The following is a 27,641-nucleotide window of genomic DNA, read 5'->3' on the forward strand; positions in this document are numbered from 1 at the left end:
ATACTTTTGGCATTCCATTTTAGATCATGGTTCCATGGCTTTTTTGGTATATTTGGGAAGACATTTAAGAGATTTGATCCCTTGACTGTACACTTATTTTTGTAATCCTCATTCAGGTGGATTCCAAAAGTTTTTTGATTTCCCTTATGGCATCCTTAACGTAAAGCTTACTGTCTATTGGTTCTCCTTCGTTTACGGCTGATTTGGCAATGAGGTTAGTCTTTTCGTTAATGTTATTGCCCTTGTGGCCAGGTACCCAAACTAGTTCAAGCTTTTCAACATCTGAATTCTCAATTGTGTTATGTATCTCTTGAACCATGTACGCTTCTGACTTTTTATTGTTAATTAAACTAACAGCCCCAAGGCAATCACAGATTATCACAACGTATTTGTACTTGGACTTAAGAGATATATCACAGGCAATTTTGATTTCTGCTAGCTCGGCACTTACAGAAGAGAGTGGAGCATCGAACTTAAACTTGTGAGAAACCCCGCTGGGCATTTCTAGAATCCCAATGGCACTTGAGACAGGCCCTATAGACGCATCTGTGCAAATTATATTCCATCCAATTCCAATATATTTCTCGAAGATTTCCCCATAAAAGGCACGGAGTGCCTCAAATGAGTATTCATTTTTGCTTTTGCCCAGGACTTTTTCATTTACACAGATCTTGTTGGAGACGTAAAACAGGTCGCGTAGCTTGGTATTGTCGAAAAAGAACTGAAAGTCCTTTATCGTGTTGGTGTAGCTTGTTTCAGCCGGAGATGACCTGATGACCTCGAAGAGCAAGGGGTTTTGTGCTTTCAGCTTGAACAATTCTTTGGCGGTGAAAAGTTTGGCTCTGAATATCGGTGGCATCACACCGGCAAGAACAAAAATTTCATGCTTGCTTGTACCAGGAGGCACACCTTCACATTTTCTCAGGGATCCAGCCTGAGCAGTGTCTAAGGTTTGGTTCACTCCACAGCCCATGTCCGCAATACTGGTTATAGCATATTCCTGCTCGCTTCTTACAAACGATTTGAAAAGGCTTGTACTGACTTTGGGTTTCAAGCCAGACTTGATCGTAGTAGCATATTGAAGAATTCTTGAGCTGATATTAGTATCAGCTTTTATCTTTTTGACATGCTCTTTATGTGGCATGTTGGCAGATATGATCCCACCAAGAAAAGTAACACTTTTTTGATTAGGTACAGCCACATTCTCTACGCTACCTTTTTACATCCCCTACCGACATTAATTAAAACCGATTTACTTGGGTTGAAGGAAAAACCAAGGTCTTCGCATAGAAGATTGAAGTCTGTGAGTTTAATTTGCAAGTTGTCAACCGTACTGTTGAATGCTCTTCCTGGCGAAATTATCATGAAATCATCAGCAAACTGAATAATCTGAGTGTTTTCATCATTGATTTGGTGCAATCTTTTTGTGTATATGTTAAACAAGATTGGGGATAAGCAGGATCCTTGAGGAAACCCACCTTTTGCAACCTGTATTGCAGTTCCCAGTTTCAACACACGATTTGATAGAAAACTAAGAATCTAGTCTATGATGAATTTTGGAATCCTGTCATTTTCAGATTTACACAGTTATACACATTAGACATGTCAACAACTGCTAATACAACATTTAGCCTGTTCTTTCGCATTGAAGCTATGACATTATTCACATGATTTATACACATCATCCCTAATTTTCCTTTCTGGTATGTATAGGACCTATATGGCAGTAACTTATTTTCATTTGTAAATAGCTGTTATTTCTTTTTAATCATACAGTTAATTGTTTTGGCAAGACAGGATATAATGGATATAGGCCTAAAGATCTTAACATCACATAAGTCTGTTTCTTTTGGGAATCGGAGTGATCCTAATAATTCCCATTCCCGTGGAAAATCACAGTTCGTAACCTTATTAATATATGAGGCTACCAACTCGACCTTGGCTGCTGTGCTGAGAGACTCAGTTATTTTGTAAGCTATTAAATCAGCTCCTTCTGCAGTTTTTTTGTATTGATCAAGAACTTATTGGAGATCCTTCAGAACAAAGCCCGGATTTTCATTGTTCTTTCTAGAATATAGATTCTCATCTAATACTCTGTTTTCAGGAGGTATTTGCTCAATTATAAATTCCAAAAAAGAATTTGATTTATCCAGATCGAACCTATCTAACTTTTCTTCCTGACAGTTTTTCAGATTTTGTAAAAACCTCTACGCAGTCTTCGTGTTTGGTTTGGTGTTTAATTCAGTTATCTTTTTTAAAAAACTAGTTTTTTTTGCAATTTTGACTGCCTTTTTCCATTTGATTTTGAGATTAGCTGCATTCACATCATTTTCATTCACATAATTTATTTTGTAAACAATTGAAAAATGATGGCTATCACCAACGTAGAAACTTATACATGTCCATTCAGTACAGTGAATACCTTTGGTGGATGTCAAATCTAGCACTGATCCCGACACATTACCCTTTTTAGAAAAACTCCTTTCCTGTTATTTATATTGTCTCCAAAATCACTACATCTAGCATTGAAATCACCAGATATAAAAACGTTGTCAAAAGGGTCAAGTTTTTCTATTAAAATGGCTTACTTCATCTTTAAAATTACTGAGAGAAATGTTGGGTTCAAAATATACAGAGGTAAAAAGCATATTTGTTCCCTTGTTCGAGGTAACAATGTCACAGTTTGTGTCATATGTAAATAATTTTAATTTGTTTTTGTATGCTCTTGCTACTCCTACGTAGCCATCATCTCTGTGCTTTTCAATTAGGTTAAAATTAATAATATTTCTATATGATAAGTCATGCGAAGAACCCTCCAATTGGATGGCAATGTCGCAGTTCTCATTATTCAAAAAAAAATTCAAGATCGTTCTTATTGTTTTTTAAGGATTGAATATTATACTGACGAATTTTGATACTCATTGTGTGAAGTCACTAAAATCTCTGTCAATAGTAGTAACTTGTTGCCTTCTTTCTCTCGCGGTATTTTGGTTTTTTTGTTTGGTATCTTTTGTAGTTTTGATCAGATCTATGATTTCATTTGTATAGCTAATATGAGATAGGAGATTAAGGATATATACATCGCTGCCGAAACGGAAGAGTGGTGTAAGGCTTAGGACCAGTTCCTTTGGTATTCTTTATATGCTCACGGCAGAAATTTCTCCACATTCACATCCTGGCAGTCCATTAAATAATCGCTCTCGGATTTGTGGCGATCCCGCCGCCTCAGGCACTTCCGAGCCATCAATTTTTTGCGCGTTACCACCTGGAAATCCTCTCCAGAGTTCGACATTTCAAAAGGTAAATAAACACGTTTCTTTTTCTTGGCCCCTCTCTTAGTGCGACCGTTCGTTAGTGGGTTGAGTTACTCAGAGATCGAAATATAAGTTTCTAATTGTTAATTAACTTGTATTATTCCATTTGGAACTAATTAACTTTTTTTATATAGAACCTCATCTATGATACTGAATTTTTTAACAATTTGATTTATATTTACACTTTCAGCTACTATTAATATTTTATAAATTGAATCAATTCGCATTAATCAGAATATAAAGTTTAATCTTAAACATCTGATTATGTATAAATACAATTTTATACGTTAATATATTACTTAATAATTACATTTTATATATTTCGATAACGGTACCCACTTAGTCGTTTTTTTTTCAGTGTATCAGCTTCTGTTTTTTCTTCTTACTCCGCAGCTGCCTTTTATTTTAGTTCAAATTTTGCTATGAACGCTCCAAACAAAGCCATCAGTGTTAACTCATCATTCCTGCTCAGCCTGAAGGATGAACTCCTAAGGAAGCAGCATGAGGTCAGGGTGGCCAAGGCCACGCAGGCATCCACCACCGATTTCCGCCCTAGCAAAAGCAGCACCGTTAAGGTGGAATCCCAAGATCGGGGTAACAAGAAGGTCGGCGTCAAGGTGTACTAGGCGTAGGACCATGGCCAGCTGGACAAGTCGCGGCGTGTCCTGGAGGCCAAGAGCAAGTTCTACGACCGGATGAGCCGCTCTGGCGACACCCTCAACTCCGATGACAACTGACCAGGAGCCGTCTGCGCTCAAGGGATCTCCACGCCAGCAGCTGAGCAGCAGCAACAGTTCCAGTGATGAAGAACAAGTCCAGGACGATGACGAGGTGGAGTATAATGATTGCCTTGGCCGCACCAGAAAGTGTCTTAGGAAGGACCTAAATGAGGCCCAGAAACGCGACCGCCAACTGGCCGAGAGCATGCCGGAGCGCATAGATCAGACCAAGGCCAAGTGGATGATAGATACGAAATGCTTTGGCCCACGAAATGCTTTGGCCCATGGCCTTCGGAGAGCGTCTTCAGTGATGCCCTGTCCACAATGACCAAGCACTGGGAGCGCAAGGAGATTGAAAATGTTGACCAGCACCCAACAAATCAAGCAGTAGCCAAGCTCGAAACAGTACCAGGCGCTCAGTAGCACCCACAGCAGATGAGACTTGATGATCGGCACCCAACAAATCAAGCAGTAGCCAAGCTCGAAACAGTACCAGGCGCTCAGTAGCACCCACAGCAGATGAGACTTGATGATCGGCATACCTCACCGGCATTACCTCACCGTCACACTCAGCGGCCCATTGACCCGCCCATGCGGTCAACACATTTTGCAGTGACAGCTAAGCCAACTACTCAAACTGCTACCATAATCAAAACTCCCTGACCTACTCTACACATATCTCATTTCACTATTCATTACACTAAACTTCCGAGACCACACTTTCTCAACTATGAGCTAACCTACGTTAGCTTAACATCAGTGCAGTTCCAGCATCGCCTGTGGTCTGGCATCGCAGTAACCATCATTACCATTCCCGTGACGCGATCGTTCTGCCATCAAGGCGTCCCCGTGCCAGCGACAAGGACTCATTACCCCCTTGTCCCGCGGCGTGATCCTGAAGTGCCTACTTCGGTTAGGCACAAACAACGGGAACATCAAACACGGCAGAGCACCAGATCAAAATGAAGGATGACAAGCCTATCAAGCAGAGAAACTACCCCAAGAACCCAAAAATCCAAGGGGAGGTCAATGCAAAGATGGACGAGCTTCTTCAAATGGGGTTCATAGAGCTTTTAAAGAGCCCATACAGCCCCCCATCGTGATGGTGAAAAAAAGACAGTTAAGTGGAGGCTGTTCTTCGACTTCAGACAGATCAACGTGAAGTCTGTAAGGGATGTAAGGGATGCCTACCCGATGCCATGCATTAACCACATTCTGGTTCCAACTGAGGAAGCGCGGTACATCAGCAGCTTGGACCTAAAGGATGGATACTGACAGATTCCACTGGAAGAAAGAAGCAGGCGGTACACAGCTTATACAGTTCAAGGCAAAGGTTTGTTCCAGTGGAAGGTAATGCTGTTTGGGCTTCACTCTGCGTCGGCAACCTTTCAGCGGGTTTTTGACCAAGTTATTGGCTCCGAAATGTCACCTCACGCATTCGCTTACCAGGATGACATAAAAGTGATCGGACGCACGCTAGAGGAGCACGAGAAAAATCTAAGAGAAGTGTTCCGCAAAGCAAAGCAAACCTGAGGCTAAACCCGGAATTTGCCAATTTGTTAAGAAGAAACTGCTGTACCTGGGACCTCGAGGAGGAATAAGAACAGATCCGGATAAAGAAGCCGCCATCGCTGAACTGGAACCACCTTCGACCGTCAAAGAACTCCGGCAATGACTTGCTACGCAAAGGCAGCACGCTTCACGATGGTGGGAGTGGACAGTGGAGCACCAGATGGCGTTTGAGAAAGTTAAGGCAAGACTCGTGGCAGACCCGGTGCTAGCGTGCCCGGACTTCAGTAGAACCTTCACCCTACACACAGACGCCAGCGACTACGGCATCGGAGCGATACTGACCCAGGACACCGAAAAGGGCGAAAGGATAATCTGCTACTCGAGCAGAACGGTGAATGGCGCTGAGAAAAACTATTCAACAACGGAGAAGGAGTGCTTGGCAATTGTCTGGGCGTTCCGAAAGCTCAAGCCGTATCTGAAAGGTTACCACGTTAAAGAAGTAACCGACCATAGGACCCTGAAGTGGCTCAACAGTAATGAAAGCCCTTCAGGAAGGATCGCCAGATTGGCCCTGGAGTTACAACAGTACGACTTCGAGATAGCGTACAGAAAGGATCAGCTAAACGTGGTGGCTGACGCCCTGTGATTAAAACCAAATCAAATGCAGGCGGCTAGCAAAATGCTAACCCAAGTGCCAGAGGATCCATGGGCCACGGTATGCGCAGACTTCGTCGGACCCCTACCACGGCAACCAAATGCTGCTGGTCGCGATAGATATATTGTCGAAATGGATGGAACTGGTGCCACTGCGCAGTGCGATATATTCGCAGGATATAGCGTCCCATAGGTGGTCATAACGGACAACGGAGTGCAGTTTGCAAGCCGCATTTTCAAAAGTTTTCTCACAAAGCAAGTTCGCTCTTTCAGTGAACGGTCGTGTTGTTGTCTTACGCTTCGAATTTTTGTTATTTTTGTCCATAAACCACCGGGGCTTAATTCAAATTTTCTTACATTCATATAGCTTTTTATGTCCCTAACAACATCCGTTCGCTTCGGCATAGTGATTGTTTTGTGTTTAATCTCTGTGCAGTGTTTGTTGTTATTGTTTTATTTTATTGCCTTCTCCTTTTCTTCCAAATGCTGTTTGGTGCGGTAAGAGTCTAAACGGTAGTTACCCGCATAAAACTTTGTTGTTGAAACACCAAAAACTTACGCTCCCCCAGCTAACTCACTCCCGCTCACTCTCTCCCGCTCTTTAACTCTCACTTTTACTTGAGTAGCTTTATTCTCTTTGCACTTTGGTTCGGAATATCGCGATAATGGCTATCTGTTATTTAAAGAAATCCCTGTGCTCATTTTGCAACTATGTGCTCATCCAATTTTTGGCCTGTAGGAATTTTTGTTAAAGAGAACGAAGCTAAAAAAAATCATTCAAAGGAAGTTGGAAATCCCTTTAAAGATATACCTTCATCTATCCCAAAAAACTAGATTATTTCTTTCTGATTTCCTATCAGAATTCAAGAGGCTTACAAAGTAAGCTGACCAAATTGTATACTGATAGTTTCTCCTTGTCTTCCCATGTTATTGTGTTTATAGAAACCTGGTTAAAACCGGAAATTCTTAGTTCTGAATTCTTTCCAAGTAAGTACACAACTTACTGGCTTGATCGTGCTTCCCGACGTGATGGTGGAGTTTTGCAGTTGACTCAGAATTAACGTCTGAAGTAATAATGTCCGAAGACGTCCGTTCCGGGTAGTTCTATATGCATAACATGTTCATATATTCCGCCGTCATCTGAATTCCTAATATATGCGAATCATCTGTCCGCTATCCAGCTTATTTCAAGTAAACTATCAGATAGGGATCAGTTAATAGTTTTAGGTGATTTTAATATAGCTAGGGCGACTAGGTCCACCGTCGAAACACCAAATATATTGTTACCTTCAACGCAGCAAGATTTTCTTGACGGTAAGCTTGATATTTTATTGTCTAAACTAAATCATGTTCAAAAAATTTATTGGGACGATTACAGGATCTATGCTTTGTTTCCATTGTGTTTGCATAGCTAGAACCTCTGCAGTTGTATTTAACCAAATGTATTTAACAAAATTTTTTTTTACATGCGTTCCTACGTATTATCCTAAAATTTCAAACCAACCTCCTTGGTTTAACAAAGAGTTGGCACGACTTCAAAATGTAAGGGTTAGACTCTACAAAAAGTTTAGAGTTTCCGCTTCACAAGTTGCCTTTTCCCGATACTTAAGTGATCGGTCTGATTTTACCGTGCTTAACGCCCAGTGTTATAAAAACTATTTAGCTCGTTGCAAGACCCAGTGTACACTGGATTCAAAACAGTTCTATAATTTTGTTAGCACAAGGGGTAAATCTTCAAGTTATCCATCATCACTTAAATTTGAAAATTCGGCCGCAAACACTGATCAGACGGTATCCAATCTTTTTGCACAGTTTTTTCAAACCACCTATTCAAGTCCCATTTACGCCCCACTTGTAACACAGTTGTAGGTCCTTTATTTCCTCTTGTCAACACGGACTTATAAAACGAAGGTCAACGACAACCAACCTTTTGGAGTTTACTTCATTTGTAATAAGAGGTTTTAGAAAAATTCGTCAGACTGTTGTGGCCTACACCGATTTCATTAATGCGTTTGATTCTGTAAGTCACCCGATTCCAGTCCGTAAATTTGACGTTTTAGGGTTTTCAGGTGAATGGCAGGACTCAAAGGGTGATTTTTAAAAACTCTTTTTCATTCCTAATCCGAGTAACGTCCGGTATACCACAAGGAAGTCATCTTGATCCGCTCCTGTTCACATTTTTTATAAATGACCTTCCTCTAGTCTTAACGAAACCACGTGTACTTATGTACGCAGCTGAAGTTAAGTTGTGACTGCAATATAATGATCCCGCACAAAGTTTAGCTTTACAGTCTGATCTCAATGCATTTCAAACATGGTGCATGTATAATGATGATTAGATAGGATAACGCATGCTGACGACTTTCAAGTCTATATGGATCCTAAGCTTAAGTTTTCTGATCACATTATTACCATTGTAAATATCGATTCGATGATACCTATGTCACAAAGACCTTGTTTATTTCATTAGTCCGACCAATTCTTGAGTGCTGCGCTCCTGTTTGGAGTCCCCAATATGGGGTGCATATAGACCGGATTAAGTCTGTGCAAAATAACTTCTTAATATTTGCCTTACGGAGACTTAACTGGGATACAAGCCTAATACTACCATCCTCTAGTAGACTACTTCTAATTAACTTATCATCTTTAGCTAACCGTATAACTATGCTTGATATTACGTTTATTAGAAATCTTATGGTGAAATGGAGAGTCCCGAGTTACTGGGTCGCCTGCATTTTTATGTGCCAAATAGATTCACTAGAAACTATATTCCTTTAGTATTAAATCAATGTATCTCTAATTATGCAATGCATGGACCTTTTAGAGTGCTTTGCAATGATTATAATAGACTATATCACCTAATATCAACTACCGACTTACTGCCTATCTTTAAATCAGTAATACTATCCTACGTCGTAACTAATTCGTTTTACTTAATGTATCTTGTTTATTCGTATTTTGACCTGTATTTTTATACCCGTTACTCGTAGAGTAAAAGGGTTTACTAGATTCGTCGAAAGTATGTAGCAGGCAGAAGGAATCGTTTCCTACCCCATAAAGTATATATATTTTTGATCAGGATCACTAGCCAAGTCGATCTAGCCATGTCCGTCTGTCCGTCTGTCCGTATGAACGCTGAGATCTCGGAAACTATAAAAGCTACAATACCGTATTGTTCTTATCAATACCTACCGATTGACCTAAAAAAAATTTGCCACGCCCACTTTAACGCCCACAAACCGCCCATAAACTTCAAAAAATCGTTGATATGAACTTGGATATCTCGGAAACTATCAAAGATAGGGAATTGGGATCTCAGATTTAGATTTCGTATCCTTGTACGCAGCGCAAGTTTGTAACGCGAATATGCCACACCCACTCTAACGCCCACAAATTATGAATGCAAATGCTAGATAAAAAATTTTAACTGAAATGTATTGGTCTCGTCAATACCTTTCGATTGATACAAAAAATTTGGCACGCCCACTCTAACGCTTAAATCTGTCTATCGCCGGTAGGTGGCGCGTATCAATCTCGTTTTGGTGCTTGCATACCTTCATTTCCTTTTGGTCCCTTTAGCTGAGTAACGAGTATCTGATATTCAAGGTACCCGACTATAGCGTTCTTCCTTGTTAATTGTTATATTGTCCGCGGTTTCGTTTACTCGCCCAAAACGGTGAAGGGCTCCGTGCGTAACAAGCATTGCTTGGTGTCGTAGGGCCACTTGTTTGTACTGACCATAGTGCAACGTCCAAAAAAAAAATGGCTCATACCAAGAGTGCCCGGTATACCGATCGAACTAATGACTGGAATTGACTCACCAGTTCCTCCTTCACTAAATATCATGACACCGTCAGTTAATACTAAGCCTATTCTACAGGCGCAAGTTGGCTCTGCAGAAACACAATCTGCCGCACCAAAACACCTATCAGTGGTTTTGCCAAGAAAACAAATATTTTTTCCCGGCTTTCCCTAGACCAAACGGCCTTCGAGGTATTGGACTATATACAACATAAAACAAAGGTCAAAAATACTACCGTGGAAAAATTTAATTTTACCTATTCCAGGGACAATTCGTCTTTTAAAATCTCTGTTCAAAATGAGGTCTTTTTAACCATATGCAAAAAGTTTCTCAAAACAAAAATAATACTAACTGCAAAAAGAATTTTTCAAAAAGAATTTTGCTTATATTTTTTATGATTTTTTGAAGGTGACAATGTCGGAAAAAATTTGTATGAAAAAGTGAAAAATATGGCTGAAATGCATGTTTCTAAGCATTTTCAAAAAATCTTAAAAAATATAAGCAAAATTTTTGAAAAATTCTTTTTGCAGTTTCTATTATTTTTGTTTGGAGAAACTTTTGCATCAAAAAATTTAAGTTTTCAGACAAGAAATAAAGTTCAAAAAGTAGATTTTCACACAAATTCGTCCTTTTCAATAAGTACTGAATGGGTTAAGAAAAGTATTGCATCATTCAAACGGGGTTCACATTACCTTTCCATTGATGCCACAGTTTACAAGAAGTAAGTTCAAATTATGAGTATGTTTATCTTTTGTTTCGTCAAAATACTTATGCCGACCAGTGTATGTCAAGATAATAACATTCACCGTCTCTTTACGGAATAGGTGCCTGAAGAATAGGAATTTGTACTGGGTGTCTGTTACATTTGTTTTGATTGCAGATAGTGCATTTTTTATAAACTCCTTAAGATACTTGTAAAAATTGGGCCGATAATATAGTCGAATTATTTGTTTATAAATTTCATCAAGCCCTCTGTCGGGTCAGGCAGCAGCCGCAACCAAGCTTATAAATAAAGTTTAATAAGGATACACAAGATTAAAGATTTCTATCGCCTTCGTTGGTCGCAAGCCGACTCTCTCTCTCTCTCTCTCTTGGCCGCTCGACTTCAACGGGTCTAGCTTATCTTCAGCATCTTAAGATCGAGAGCTTTCTATCCGCCAATTATCTAAGGCGGAAGTAATTCTTGTATTTATCTACTACCTACTTCTACTACTTATCGTACATACATACGTTCCGTTTTCAAGTCCATTCCCCAGCGCACAAACTGTTGTATAGACATACGTCCGTTAATTCGGTTTACGGTTCTTGTGTTCACAGTGGGCCAGATTGTGTTCGCCGCGATCAAATTAAAAATATTATTACGTTATATTATTTAATAATTAATAATCCAAACTTGGCTACTGCTTAGTCCCGGAATTAGTTACAGCGGGTTTATTAAATCGGTCGTAATTCGATACTAGTGGCGATGGGTCCCAGAAGCGCAAACACAGGTGCACCCACTTCACCTCGGATTGCTATTTTAAAATGCAAGGCCATCGCTCTCCTCCAGGGTTTGAAGAGGATCCAAGGAACCTTTCAGCAATTTTCAAAGGTGGAGGACGCCATGCTCCACGTGCGTCAGGGCCAGTTAGTCGCCATGTACGATGACTTCAAGGCCATCCACGGGGAACTTGAAGAATTGGATATTTCGGAGATCGTCAGCGACTTGCGATGGACCGTGTCCGAGCTTGTCGCGACGATGCGCGCTGAAATTGAGCAGAAGTCCTCGCTACATCCTGCTCGAATTGCTGCCCACTCCACTCTCGCCAACGGGATATCCTCCATGCCGGACCCAGGGCTCGGTCGCAGTTTTCAAGCGGTGCCACCGCTTCCGCTACCTACGTTCAGTGGAGGATACGCCGAGTGGGCTGGGTTCCACTCGATCTTCGCAACGATTGTGGGCGGCAATCCACATATAAGCAAGGTGGAAAGGCTGCAGAGATTACGATCCTGTCTTTGCGACTCAGCTTAGAAGCAGTTCGATCCTTGGAAACTTCCGAGGAAAATTATGACGTTGCAATAGGTCTTTTGGAAAAACGATTTAGTAACCGTCGCTTAATATTTCAGGCTCATGTGAACGAGATTCTAGGCCTCAGTGTCGTGGAAGGTGGCTCAGGTGGCAGGTCTGCGAGGGCTTTAAGATAAGTTTAATGCCTATATGCGGACCTTGAAGAATTTGGGAACGACGCAACAAATCAACGGCCGCATCACCGTCCAGGTGCTCCTTCAAAGATTGGATCCAATTACCCAGGCGAAGTGGGAGGAAGGCCAGACTGCCTCCAATTCGGACCTAATTCCTACGTGAGATTCGACGGCGGAATTCTAGGAGCTGCGATGCAGGACTCTCGAGGCTGCGGATGTGGCCATGGCCATGTGCGCCAGGCACTCTGGTGGGTGGTCTCATGAGGTGCCTGTGTGTCCAAGGTTTCAACTCTCCGAACGAGCCATCACCTGCGCGACTGCGTCGCTAATAATTGCTGCAGCTGTGGGAGAAGGCATTTTTGGACACGCAGTCTTCTAGCGGCCAGCTGCCGGTTGCTCTGCCCACCCCTAGCCTCATCGCTGGATTGCGAGGCGCATTTCGTGCAAGTATGTACTCGGCTCAAGTCAGGCGCTTATGCTGTGAGGCTGCCGTTGAAATGCAGTTCTGATTTTTTTTGGAGAGTCTTATCCCCAAGCCGTGCGACGACTTCTCTCCCTCGAAAGGAAGCTCAGTCGTCACCCTCAATTGAAGAATCAGTATGCTGCGTTTATAAAGGAGTATTTGGAGTTGGGGCATATGTCTCCAGTTTCGGCTAATGCCCCGCATGACTGTGTTTTGAAAGTGGACTGTTTAACAACTAAGCTCAGGGTTGTCTTTGATGGATCTGCTGTTACTACCTCTGGGTATTCGTTGAGTGACGTGTTGATGTCTGGCCGGTTATCCTTTTATGGTTCCGTTACCATCGAGTGGTCATTACAGGAGATATCTGCAAAGTGTACCGATGTGTCAGAGTTGTCCCCGAGGACAGCTACTCGCAGTGTATCCTTTGGCGGGATTCGACCCAGAATGAGTTGCAGTTTTTTAAGGTTGATACTGTTACTTATTGAAGAAAGCCGGCTTAATTTTTGTCAGTGCGAGCGATGCACCAATTGGCCGAGGATGACCAGCCGCTGTTTCCAAAGGGTTTATAATTCTGCGTCGCGACTTTTACGTGGAAAATTTAGTTTTAGGAGATGGTTCTGTGGCTGAAGCTATCAACATTATGCAGCAAACATCAAGGATCCTCGCCAAGGGTCAATTTCGCTTGATGTCTGAAGTTCCGGAAGAGGATCGCGAGTCCTTTCTGAGGTTTGATAACGGCAACATCTTTACTTCCATATACTCGCTCTTTCAGTGAACGGTCGTGTTTTTGTCTTACGCTCCGATTTGTTGTTCTTTTTGTCCATAAACCATCGGGGCTTAATTCATATTTTCTTACATATATATAACTTTTTATGTCCCTAACAACATCCGTTCGCTTCGCGAGTGCATAGTGATTGTTTTGTTTTTAAATTAACAAAATTAGTTTAAACGTCTAACCTCTGTGCAGTGTTTGTTGTTTTTTTTTTTTCTAATTGCCTTCTCCTTTTCTTCCAAACGTTGTTTGGAGCGGTAAGAGTCTAAACGGTAGTTTCCGCTCTCCCGCACTCCCGCATACAATTAAGTTGTTGGAACATCAAAAACTTACGCTCCCCTAGCTTACTTACTCCCGCTCACTCTTTCCCGCTCTCTAACTCTTTCTTTTACTTGCGTAGTTTTATTCTCTTTGCACTGTGGTTCGGAATATCGCCATGTTGGCTGTCTGTAATATAAGAAATGCAAGTCGTTGATTTCGGCTGGACAACAGAGCATTCCGTGCCATTCGTGCGAGAATATTTTTCATGCAAAATGCCTTGGTTATTCGGGCCTGGTACGCGATTCAATCGACATGAGAATTTTCTTGCGCTACTATTGTGATTGCTTATGAAACCCAGGCAAACTCTATACGGCGGCTTACAAAAAGCACTGTTACGGAATTAATCCGGAACATCCGTAGAAATACGGATCTGCATTTGGCGCTTGGTGGTGCTAGCCGTATGCTATCTGAGCCTAATTCTCCTCAGCGTAAAAAGATTGCGGTCGATAGACAACCCCCGGTAGCCGCTAGTAAAACTCTCTGGCGATCCGGGATCTGCAGCACAGCAGTCGATCTCAGCTGCCGCACAAATAGTACTAAGGTCGAAGCTAAAAAGGATTCGGTTTCCGAATGCAAGGGACGCGAGATTTTGCCGCATGAGACGCCCGAAAAACCTATTGTCAATAATGTAATGAAAATCATGTAAATAAGATAACAATGATTCCAACGCCGCATGTTGACTTAACGTCCGGAGTACCGAATGAAAATGGTAGAGCAGCCATAAATGCGGTAGTACCAAATTTTTGTTTCTCGGCTGAGTCCTTACCCTTCATCCCTGGACATTACGGCCTATATCCGTAAAAGTTTACAATGGATCCAAAACAGTTTTATAATTTTGTTATCACAAAGCGCAAATTCGGCCGCAAACACTGATCTTTTTTCACAGTTTCTTTAATCCATCTATTCAACGTCAAGTCCTCCAGAAAAGACTTACCCATATGACAAGCCTAAATGAAACTCTATTTTTGTCCTGTTATAAGTGAAAGCTCACTTCTTTTAGATTTGGTCAATCGAGGCTACTCTCCTGGTCCTGACAGAGTCCCTGGATGTGTGCTTAGGTATTGCGCTGAGACTTTGTGAAGACCACTGCACAAACTTTTTACTTTGTCTTTAGAAACGTCAGATTTCCCACACAGATGGGAGGAGTCGTTTGTTATCCCGCTTCATAAAAAGGGGAGTAAATTGAACGAATGTAATTACAGAGGTATTTCAAAGCTATCAGCTATACCCAAGCTGTTTGGTCCCTTATTTCCTCTTGTCAACACGGATTTATAAAACGTAGGTCAACGAAAACCAACCTTTTGGAGTTTACTTCATTTGTGATAAGTGGTTTTATAAAAAATCGTCAGACTGATTTGGTTTACACTGGTTTCAGTAAGTCGTTTGATTCTGTAAGTCCCCTGATTCTAGTCCGGAAATTGGACCTCTAAGGGTTTCCAGGGGATCTTCTTGGGTGGAGCTTAAGTTAAGGTGACTAAGGTGTCATTTTTAAGAACTCTGTTTCATCCCTAATCAGAGTTACGTCCGTTGTACCACAAGGAAGTCATCTGGGTCCGCTCCTGTTTACATTATTTATAAATGACCTTCCTCTAGTCTTAACGAAGTCACGTGTACTTATGTACGCAGATGACCTTAAGTTGTGCCTGCAATATAATGATCCAGCACAAAGTTTAGTTTTACAATCTAATCTCAATGCATTTCAAACATGGTGCATGGGTAAAGAATTATATTTAAATGGTTCCAAGTGTAAACTAATTACCTTTTTTCGTGTCAGCCCTCACTATTCAACTTATACTTTGAGTGGTTGTGTGTTAGATAGGATAACGCATGCTGACGACCTTGGAGTCTATATGGATGCTAAACCTAAATTTTCTAATCACATTACTACCATGGCGTGCTTGCATTTATCAAAAGGTGTTCGAAGGAATTCGATGATCCCTACGTCACAATGACCTTGTTTATTTCATTAGTCCGACCAATTCTTGAGTACTGCGCTCCTGTTTGGAGTCCCCAAAACGGGGTGCATATAGACCGGACTGAGTCTGTGCAAAATAACTTCTTTATATTTGCCTTACTGAGACTTAACTGGGATACAAGCCTAATACTACCATCCTACTCTAGTAGACTACTTCTAATTAACTTACCATCATTAGCTAACCGTAGAACTATGCTTGGTATTGTCTATTCGTATTTTGATCTGCATTTTTAAATGCCTTTTGTTATATTGTCTTTTTATTTGTCCGCGATTTCGTTTCGTTTGCGTGTAACAAGCATTGCTTGGTGTCGTAGGGCCACTTGTTTGTACTGACCATAGTCCACCAACGTCCAAGATTGATACAAAATTAATGATAGGGTGCACACCACAAGAGAATCCGACAAAGCGAACAATAGAATAGAATGATAGCGTGATTCGTAGAGCAGTACCAGTGCCACTGGGACGAGAAGTGGCCGGAGATTATGCTAGCAGTGAAAACGGGCATATCGGAGTCCACTGTAGGCACTGGAGGACCAACAGAGACCCCGGTGGTAAACGCCAACAAACTTAGGGAGAAATTTGAGATCGTACGGCGATATCTAGAATAGGCATCCCACGGGCTTGGTCACACCTTCAATATCCGTCTTCGGCAGAAAGCACAGCTCGGGGACAGTTCTTGTTTTGGTAGCAGCAGAAGTTTTTAGCTCGGCGACTCTCGATAATCTATCTGCTCCGATGATCATTTTTGACAACTTAGCGGGGGCAGGTTTTCGTTCTTTACCAGGACCACGTCACCGGTTTCAAGAGAAGGCTTGGAAGATCTGCACTTAAGTCTCTCCTGCAGAAGAGTTAGATATTTCTCTACGAAATTGGTCTCGTTGCCTGACCAGATTTCACTTGGACGACATGTAGTAGAGATGAAACGCTGCATAACACTGATCAAAGCTAAAGTAATGAATACGCAAATATAGCATTTGATCGGTGGTCTGGATGGAACTTCGCTTTTATAGTAAAAGGATCCGCATAAATCTACTCCAGTGCAAGTGTATGATGAGCCATTATCCCTCTTCATCGGTTAATCAGCCATGATGTGTTGGAGCAGAACATCTATTGCACTCGTTCCCGATACTTGCATCGGTCTTCCTTCTGCCAATCGGCCAGTACTGATGCCGACTGAGTGCAACTAACGCTTGTGGCTCGTTGCTCCGGATGTATGTTGATGTGCCTTCCCCATAGATCATTGAGAGAGCACAGAATTCAAAGGTTTACAGTGGATTTATTCTGGGTTAACTTATTACAGCGGGTGGGTGGTTCGCTTGGTCTCTGAATCTTGAGGTCTTTGACGATCGCTGTTCTGGGACTTGGCTCGCTAAGCCGCTAGGCTTCTCCAGGACATTGCCTCTTGAATGCCTAAACCGATCGACTGCTCGCCCCTCCTGGCTAGTAGTGTGGTCCTGTGGCCTTGGTTGTTGACAACTTTTCCCCCGAGCTAACGGTTCCTCGCCGCAGGACTCCATTGCCGGGCGATGTTCCAGGGTGTGGTTGTGACAGAAGTAGAAACAAATCGCCTTGACTTAGCCGTGTGATGCCCCCAGGACCTCAGTTACTTGTGTCTCAATTTAGAGATTCCTGATGTAGGCCTTGTAGGCTTCCCACGGGGCTGCTTTTGACGATTTGACTTGTGGTTGTTTAGTTGCTGCTGGTTGAGTGGTAATTTGACTTTGATAACTGACTGATCTTGATGGATTGTCTCCTCGTGATCGACAGCTCTAGTTACAAGCGCTCCACGGCCTTATATAAGGCTTTAAGGCTGACCCTTTTTTCCTCTGCCCACGGCTTCCAACTAAAGTCCTACGTCTTGGCGCCGTCCTGCGGACTCCCCTGTGGCACTCAGGTGCGCCGTCCCACCGCTCAGATATAGAACTTCATATCCTGGTCCAAAGTTCACGGCGGTGCTTTCCGTTATTTCTCTTTGCACACGGCACCATCGGTCAGCCCTCGAAGTCTCCACTCTCTCGGTCTTCTCCAATTTCTTCCTCTTCAAATTCCCGTTCACCAAACTCTCATTTTGCATATTCTCATTCTCCAACTTCTCTCTCTCCAAACGCTCTTTCTACAAACGCTCCTTCAACTTCTCGTTTTCCAATCTCTCTTTCCCTAAATGCTCTTTCCAAATACTCTTCGGTTTGTGGGCGTTAGAGTGGGCGTGGCAATATTTTTTTGGATCATTCGATAGGTATTGACAAGAGTAGTACATTTCAGATAATACTTTTTATCTAGCATGAAAATTGTGGGCGCCACAGTTTTGGGCGGTTTGTGGGCGTTAGAGTGGGCGTGGCATATTCGCGTAACCAACTCGCGCTGCGTACGGAATCAAAATCTGAGATCTCAATTCTCTCTCTTTGATAGTTTCCGAGTTTCCGCGTTCATACTAACGATTTTTTGAAGTTTGTTGGCGGTTTGTGGGCGTTAGAGTGGGCGTGGCAAACTTTTTTTCGGTCAATCAATAGGTATTGATGAAAACAATACATTTCAGTCAAAATTTTTATTCTAGCATCAAAACTGTAGGAGCCACAGTTTCGGGCGGTTTGTGTAGAGTGGGCGTGGCACACTACTGAAACAAACTTGCGCTGCGTAAGAAGCTCAGAAATCTGCACGCCTAATCTCAATAGCCTAGCTCTTATAGTTTCCAAGATCTCAGCGTTCATCCGGACGGACAGACAGACCAGACGGACAGACGGACATGGCTAGATCGACTCGGCTAGTGATCCTGATCAAGAATATATATACTTTATGGGGTCTGAAACGCTTCCTTCTGCCTGTTACATACTTTCCGACGAATCTAGAATACGAGTAACGGGTATAACAACTTCCTCCCCTCTGGCATGAATTCTCTTGTATAAGCCTATGAGTCCTTGTGAAGCTCTCGATGAATCCCTCGATGAACCCTCGACGCTCACAGCTCTATCTTGAGTTTCACAGCGCCGGTACCCGTTGGCTATCGATACCCCTGACGCACTGCGCAGTGGCAATAGTCCACTTCAAGAACCTGTCTATTAGGACCAACAGCATTTGGTGGATCGTAGAAGGGGTCCACCGAAGAACGCGCATACCGTGGCCCACGGTTCCTACGGCACATGGGTCAGCATTTTGCCAGCCGCCTTTATTTGATTTCGTTGAAATCTTATCCCTATGCATACCTGGGCAGTGGTATCGGGCTGCCTACCGTGCAATCGTTCTTCGGCTTCCTAAGTGCCTCGCTGATAGTGCGTCGTGGTTTTTCTTTTAATACTGTTTCCCAAAGCGACATCGGGATGTACACCTTCCTTGATGCGACGTCTTCGCTGCCCGTTCTATGTGGTATATTTCTAAATAGAGCCTCGCCTCACATTGTCAGGGTACTTCTGCGCTTGGGTCCTTATCTTTTCGCACATGTTCTTGATCCCTCTCCAACCACTTAAGGCCATTGGCGCCGTTGTCTCCTTCATGCCTTGTAGAGTCTCTGGTAGTGACTGTCTTGACAGGGCGTTCGCCACCACGTACGCTATCTCGAAACCGCACAGTTGTAGCCCCGGGGCCTATCTGGCGATCCTACCTAAAGGGCTTTCGATGTTGTTAAGCCACTTCAGAGCCTTATGGACGGCTAAGACTTTGAAATGGTAACCTTCCAGATACGGCTTTAGCTTCCTGATCGTCCAAACAATTGTCAAGCATTCCTTCTTCGTTGTTGAGTAATTTTTCTCAGCGCCATTCAGCGTTCGGCTCGAGTAGGAGATTACATTATAGCTTAGGGTGAACGTTCTGCTAAGGTCCGGGCATGTCAGTACCGGGTCTGCCACGAGTCTTGCCTTTACTTCCTTAATCGCCATCTGGTGCTCCGGTGCCCACGCCCATTTACTGCCTTTGCGTAGCAAGTCAATTAAGGGTTTCACAATTTTTTAACAATCTGGTGCAAATCTGCAGTACCACGACGCTACTTCCAGGTACTGCCGGAGTTCTTTGACCGTCGCGTGTTGTTCCAGTTCAGCGATGGCAACTACTTTTTTCCTGATCTGTGCTTATTCCTTTGCTGATCACTCGATGTCCCAGGAAAAGCAGTCCCTTCTTAAAAAATGGACATTTTTCCGTGTTCATTCTCAGGTTTGCTTCCTTTAGACGCCTCAGGTTTTCATTGTGTTCTTGTTCAGGTAGGCGAATGCGTGACATGACATTTCAGGGCCAATTACTTGGTCCAAAACCCGCTGAAAGGTTGCCGACGCAGAGTGGAGCCCAAACAGCATTACCCTCCACTAGAATAGACCTTTGATGGTACTGTAAAAACCGTTAATTTCTTACTGCTTTCTTCCAGTGGGATTTGCCAGGATCAATCCCTTAAATCTAAGCTCCTAATGTACCGCGCTTCCCTTAGTTGGTTAGGCATTGGGTAGGCATCCTTTACAGACTTCGCGTTCATCTGTCTGAAGTCGACGCACAGTCTCCACTTGCCTGTCTTCTTTTTCACCATCATTATGGACAGCTGTATAGGCTCTTTGAATGCTCTATGAACACCATTTGGAGAAGCTTGTCTACCTATGCATTGATATCCCCTTGGATTTTTGAGCAGCAAAATTATCCCCAAGTTCTTCGCTAACGAAGCTTGCTGTTGCCCCGGTGTCGACTGTGGCTTTGTAAGTGTTCCCATCAATGATCACCGCTGCGGACAACTGCTTCTTCATTTCGATTAGCTTGCCAGTTATTTTGGAGTGGTAGACCTTGTTTCCGACAGCCTCGAGCCCAGTGTCCGCTTTCTTTTTGGTGGTCATTTTGTCATTGTTCTTGGTGGCCGGGATCTTCACGTATTCTGCAATTGACTTGCGTTGGATTGCTGACTTGTTCCTCTAGAACTTATTCTGCTGTGCGAACGCCTCCCGCTCTTTTTCAAATTCATCGTACTCGTCGGCTTTAAGCTCGAAAGAATAGCCTTTGATTCGGGATGCAGTTCGCCTTAATAATTTGTAAGGTCTCTCTCGGAGAATACCAGAGTGGCCTCACCATCGTCTGCATGTCGACCATGTAGTCCTTGAACAACTCTCTGTAGCCCTGCTTCCTCTGCCTGACTTGATCCACTAGCCTTGTAAAGAAGTTTTTCGGCAGAAAATTGGTGTGGAAGCTTTCAGGTTCTCCATTGTTTGTTGTCGGCCATGAACCACTTCAAAGCCCTTCCCTTAAGCAATTCCGGCATCACTCGGGAAATCATATGTTGGCGGACCATTCTATTTGCTTCAGCAACTCGAATGGCTTTCCACACTGTCAAACCTGAACGACCACTTACGGACTTGTTTAGCGACCTTTGCATAGTCTGTGGGCCTCCTTCAGCAGGTTGTGGAAGCTCAATCTTGCCACTAGGTTGTCCCCTTCGGCGTTTGTAAACGTGATGCTTTGGCCGGCTCTGTCGTGGTATGCTGCTACCAGCTGGGCTGGTTGTTCTCCAAATCTGAATAGTATTCCGATAATGCCTTATTCATGTTGACCAATCTGCCATCCAGGGTAATATTGAGCCTAAGTGAGACATGGGCGAAGTCGGAGACTTATGCTGTCCCGAACGTCCCGACGTAGCGTTCTTGTTCCTTGCTGACTTTCACTGCTGTATCTTCATGACTTTGACTTTGCTTGATGATGTTTTCTCGCCTTCTGATTGTCGATGACTGGATCTTAAACCTTGATATCTGAATGATCATGATGGATTGACTCCTCGCAATCGACTGATCCAGCTGTCAGCATCCTGCGGCCTTATATAGGCCTCCCTGAACCGTTATTTCCTTTTTGCGCACGGCCCGCTGGTACTCTCCACTCCAGGTCCAAGAACCGTGGATCCTGTTTGACCCCTTTGTCCTCTGCCCACGGCTTCCAACTGGAGTCCTACGTCTTGGCGCCATTCTACCAATTCACCTGTGGTACTTCTTCTCCTGGTCCAAAGTTCACGGCGGAGTGCAAACTCAGGTGCGTTCCGTTATTTCCCTTTCCACAAGGCACCCTCGCTCTTCATTTCTCTCACCCTCCAGCTTCTCTCTCCAAACTCATTTTCATTAAACGCTCTTCTCGTTCTCCAATCTCTTGTTCTCCATATTCTCATACTCCTTTTCTCTCTCTCTCCAAACTCTCTTCGCCTTGCCGTTACTACGCGCTACCTCGTAGCATATTTGGTAACCGGCAGGCCACCACGTATAATTGCAACTGCAATTTGCGGGAAGCTATTCAACTCCTCACAAAGTGCACTATCATCGCAAAAGTCACATGATGACTCCCCGGAAGTATGATCGGATGCCGGGGGTTGAAGACAAGGTTCGAGTTACTAAGTCAACCACCGACGCGCTGAATTCCAAATTCGTCGACAAATGGATCAAGCGAAGAAATATAGCTAGACAAAAATATACTCCCACTCTCTCTTACAGACTTGTAGTCAGAACACAAATGATCTTGTTGAATCGAACGGATGAACACCTGGGTACCTCCAGTAAGATCCGCTGCTGCTAGTCCAGTAGACTTGATCCTCTGACGAAATTTGAAGACATACCCAAATGTGCGCTGCAATTTGTAGAAAGAGTTAGCGAAATTATGACCTTCGGTTATGTCCAAGAACGGTTATTTCCCTTTTGGAAGATGAACTCTTTTGCGTAGCTGTAACAGTGGTGCCTTTTATTAGGAGGTATAGCCCTCAATCCTCCAAATGAATGTCTGGCCCATGGAACCACATATGCGACTACGACAGCTCCGAAGGTAAGGCTTTTTTCGATAGAATGTCTGTAGGATTCAACTTCGTTGGGGTGTACCTCAACTCCATTTGTGCTGTGATTCTTTAAGCTTGATGCTCGGTACGAAGACGTTAAACTGAGCTGGATCATTGTGAATCCTTGACAAAACAGTTGTTGAGTCCAAACAACAGAACATCCTTGCAGTACAGAAATTTAGCCTCGCAAAGCTCTAGCTTGGAATCGTGATTGCCTTTAATGGAGCAATCTAGAGCACAACAGAACCACACGAGTTGATTCAATGGCCCTCGATACAACGTAATCGCATGCCCCATAGGCTTGTAGGTCCAGTCATGAGAATATCGTTGAGTGAAAATCCAGACGATGTTGATGCTGAGCCGTCGAATACGACTAGAAGCTTTGTTGTCGTGGTGCCCTCTTTAAGGGCATAATGGTGCGGCAAAAAGTATTGGCATCTATTTCATGATTCCGGTTCCTCCAATGACATGTGAACCAAATAACGATATTCTTTCTTAATGCTGAGTACTGCGCCTTTAGTTCTGGATTTCATTTGGCCAATCGAAAAACAATCTAGCACCTACAAGGAGGTCAACATGTTGAGGCCTAAAGAGTAGTGGATCCGCTAGCGGTAGGCTTTTGCAGCTGTTGTGCGAAACTAGAAGTGACAAGATGAACCTGCGATCCTGAGTCTGAAAGTGCACGGCACGGTATTAGAGACCTACCAAGATTTTTTACCAATATGACATCAGTTGCAAGGATCGAGATTGTGGGCAATGAGATAACTAGATGTGAATAACCGACTGTGCTGCAGAAAGGGCCATTTGCGGTTTTACCAGAGCCGCTGAGGTATTGGAAATAGTGAAACGATGTAACGAGTGATGCTTCTATCCACAAGTTCGACAGCCGATCGATCTGGGTGCTTGCACTTGATGATCTTTTCTTAAGCAATTGAGGCAAAGAGGCTAAGTCTTTGCCTCTCTTGGGCAAAGCGATGGTGATAGGTTGCCAAAACCAGTATATAACTATAGCCACAATTTTTACAAAATCCACAAACAGAATTATACTTTTATAGCTGTTATTATCTTTGTTTCTCTTGCTTGCATGTTTGGGCGAAAGGTGGCCGCAGAATGTTCCATACTCTCCAAACGCTGGCAGCGGGCTTCTAGGAAAGCTGTGAACTCGATTAATGACGTAATTGCTCCCATATACACATGTCCTTCCCCTTTTGATTACATGTCACTATTTATTTTTTGAAGAAGCATGTAGAAGATTATGCACTAAGCACTTTGGTCGGAGTTCCCCATCCCCTGCAGAGCGCGCAAGTATTTAGATTGTCCGAAAATTTCCGTTTCCACTCTCTTAAGGCCCGAGAACTCACATGTGTGCCTGAAATAAAAATTAAACCGTTTGCTAAGCAGCTCCAAGTCAACAGCATAATTTACAGTAGAAATTTCCAACACGCTAATTGTTTCCAAGGCAGAGCCCTGTAAACAAGGCCGTAAGTGCTGGAGTTTCTCTATACTTGACAGGCGATGCTTGTCGTAAACATCGATAAAAAATCTTTGAAGTTGACAGCTGTAATTCTGGGATGAGAGTCCGTTTGGCCATAGCCACTGTTGGTCGGTCTATAGAACTATCATGACGAAAAGTTGATCACGGAGGGGCCTCGGCTTGACGCTTCAAGCTCAATCAATCAAGCTCCTCAAGTGAGTTATGCGCGATTATAAATGCATTCTTTATCTGAGATACGAGGTTTGAACGCACTTCCAGTTTACCATTGCTCACTGCGCAAAGCCTGCCAGCCGTAAGATCAGCTTCATGGCATTATGCTCGCCCGAAAAGGTTATTAACTTTTTGCTTCAAAAACTGCAATCGTTTGGCGCGTTACTTGCAGCTTCTTCGTTTACCATAGTTTAACGCGCTGAAAACGAAAATTTACTTGTGAAAAAAACGGAAACAAATTTTGTGCGAATGAAAGCCAAGCGTTAAATGCCAAAATTCGAGCGAACTAACGGAACTGCGGTGAACAAACGAAATTGATATTTTAAGTTGTTGTTTTTTGTTATACGTGACGAGCATATACGTGTTAGCATATCTCCATCTCCCTTTGGTCCCTTTAGCTAAGTAACGGGTATCTGATAGTCGAGGTACTCGACTATAGCGATCATCCTTGTTATACCCGTTACTCGTAGAGTAAAAGGGTATACTAGATTCGTCGGAAAGTATGTGACAGGAAGAAGGAAGCGTTTCCAACCCCTTAAAGAATATACTTGTATATTCTTGATCAGGATCACTAGCCGCCTAAGCCTGTGGCGCCCACAATTTTTATGCTAGAGAAAAAATTTTAACTGAAATGTATTGGTCTCGTCAATACCTATCGATTGATTGAAAAAAATTTGCCACTCCCACTCTAACGCCCATAACGCTTAAATCTGTCTACCGCCGGTAGGTGGCGCACTTAAATCTCGCTTTACTGCTTGCATATCTCCATTTCCCTTTCGTCCCTTAAGCTGAGTAACGGGTATCTGATAGTCGAGGTACTCGACTATAGCGTTCTCCCTTGTTTTTTTATAAGAATCTCGGACCGTCAGAACTTTGCAACTTCGGCTTAGATCAGAGGTACCAATTGGGAAATATCAAAAATATATTTCAGAAAATTTCAATATTCGATAAATCGGGAAAAAATGATCAATATATTAATGTAAGACGGTTTAGTAAGATAACACCAGTTTACAAAAAAAAATCGATGAAATACGCCTTCAAGGAAACCTTTGGTTCCCGGTAAGGTACATGTCCCTGATTAAGAAAAGGGCACTTTAAGTTTTTTCTATGGTACCAATTTTTTTTTGTGTAAAAAACATTTATGCCAGCGTTTTTGAATTTTTTCCGACTATTTCAACTTTGACGGATTGTAGCTTCTAAACTAATGAATGGAACTCAATGATGTAAACAAAAAAGTTAAAGGGCATTCTATTACCTGTAAAATGAGTCTTTGATGACCGAATTCGGTTTATCAGAACTCGAGTTAGAAAATAAAGAAGTGCGAAAAACGTTTTTTACACTTTAAAATAAATTGGTACGATAGAAAAAACTTTAAGTGCCCTTTTCTTAATCAGGGAGATGTACCTTACCGGAAAACAAAGGTTTCCTTGCAGGCGTATCTCATCGATTTTTTTTTGTAAACTGGTGTAATGGAAGAAAATCAGAAAAATCAAAAAATGTCGAGCAGAATGTAGAACAGAAGGAGTTACGTAGAAGTTACGTAGAAGGAGAAACGTAGTTAACCAGGAGAATTAAAGCAGAGATCAGCAGTAAAAGCGACAAGAGAGAACAGAATCAGAGCAACAGCAGAAAAACAGCAGAGCGACAAGAGAGAACAGAAGCAGACAGTCAGCCGACAGAGACGATTTTCAGCAGCAGAGTGATAAGAAAACCGAACGATACATTAAGAAAAGCCGAAACGCGGAAATTATCCTGCAATTATTATTGTTAACCATAATACTTTTTATAAATTATAATAATAAATGTCAAGTGAGAGTATTTCTCATCTTACATAAATATTCATTTTTATTGAAAAAAAGTCGATATAAAATTGTTCGGCTAAAAAAAATCAAATTTTAGTAAAGAAATTTATTGTCCGACAAAATTTTTCTTTGCTAATAGGTAGCAAAATAACGAAAGCGATCAGACTTCCAATTTACCCGCTCACCGATTTCTGTCGTACCACCATGTATTTTCTTTCTTTTGTTACTTACTATGCTTGTCTACTTATTTTACTAACAAATCCAGTCACGAATGGTTTTTACTTAAGGGCAATATGTTCGTATTGACGTACGAATCATACGTAGATTTTTCGCGAAACTAACTTAAGTTTGTATGATGATTTGTTTTAAATTTTTGTTTCTATGTAAATTTTTTAATTTACACAGAAACCAAAATTTAAAACAAATCTTCACGTGTCCATATGGTCTGCTAAATGACCGAAAACTTCTGTTAGCCCTTTTAGCCATTCTAAGTACATTATTCCTCCAATAATTCAATGGAATAAAAAAAATTTCTTTCAGCACATTTTATGAATTAACATGTGACTAAAACAAAGTAAATATAAAATATTTAACACTTAACAAAGCCGTACTTTTAAATTGGTTCTCTCTGTGTGCGTTTCGTCATTACGTGTACTTTCGACCATAGTATTCTTCATTTAAATTTTCTCTACTCTGGTATATAGCTTTTTTAGGATCAAGAACATTGGTTGCGAAGAAAACTTTTTAAACTTTAAAATTATTCTTCTTGCCGGAAGAAAGGAAAATATTATAATGATATACTTATTTTTTTTAGGCTGTGGAAAATCGACACGCCATGGCAAAAGCGTTGTACTCGAAAACATTTACATGGTTGGTTACGAAAATAAATAACTGTACAAACCCAGGCCAAGATGGAGCTACATTTCTTGGAGTTCTCGATATATTTGGATTTGAAAATTTCTCTCACAACTCATTTGAGCAACTATGCATAAACTATACCAACGAAAAGCTACACAAATTTTTTAATCATTATGTGTTTGCCTTAGAACAATCAATCGTAAGTATTAATGTTCATATTTATTTTATGTTATAATGTAAAAACTAGAGAAATCGCTATAGTCGATGGCCTCGCCTATTAGATACCCGTAACTCAGCTTAAGGAAGTGCGAGAGGGATGGAGACATGCTTACAACAACTCTATTTTTTTCTCAAAAGAGAAGACAAATCAACTAATCGAGCAGCTCGTACTCGAAAGGCGACGCCTACGACGAGGCAGTCTCATAGGTCGGCATTTGCATGACAAAGGTTCAAAGACGCCTCCCGCAAACTCACCAATGCGGTAAGCAAGAAGAAGCAAATACCCAACGTCGCTATATGGATATGAAGTAATGTTGAATTTGACCCGTTTCCGTTGCCAAAACTCATTTTTCGCGAGTATGCGAATTTCCGTTTTTTTAATGATACCATGTTAAGAAATGATCAAAATGCTATGTTTCATACCTAAAATATTAACTTAAGCGTTTAGTGTTAAAATAACAGCTGTTAAAGTCAGCTGTTGCAAGCGAACAACACGTGCTGTCTTAAAGGTTAACTTTGCGGTGCAGTTTCAAATTGGCATACCTCTGACAAAAAATCAAATCAAATTCAAAATGAAT

The 27,641-nt window shown here is 42.2% G+C and overlaps 1 protein-coding gene across 1 annotated transcript in view; it reads left to right on the forward strand.

Moving 5' to 3' along the window:
- The window catches only part of LOC119562437 (myosin-2 heavy chain-like), a 375,936-nt gene extending 348,561 nt beyond the window's left edge, over window positions 1-27,375 (forward strand). The window contains exons 5-7 of the mRNA XM_037875622.1: window positions 26,801-27,043; window positions 27,126-27,237; window positions 27,341-27,375. Coding sequence (XP_037731550.1) covers window positions 26,801-27,043; window positions 27,126-27,237; window positions 27,341-27,375 — 390 coding nt within the window. The remainder of the gene's footprint in view (window positions 1-26,800; window positions 27,044-27,125; window positions 27,238-27,340) is intronic.
- Window positions 27,376-27,641: the final 266 nt, after the last annotated feature.

The sequence above is a fragment of the Drosophila subpulchrella genome, unplaced genomic scaffold (assembly GCF_014743375.2).
Source record: "Drosophila subpulchrella strain 33 F10 #4 breed RU33 unplaced genomic scaffold, RU_Dsub_v1.1 Primary Assembly Seq47, whole genome shotgun sequence".
Lineage (NCBI taxonomy): Eukaryota > Metazoa > Arthropoda > Insecta > Diptera > Drosophilidae > Drosophila > Drosophila subpulchrella.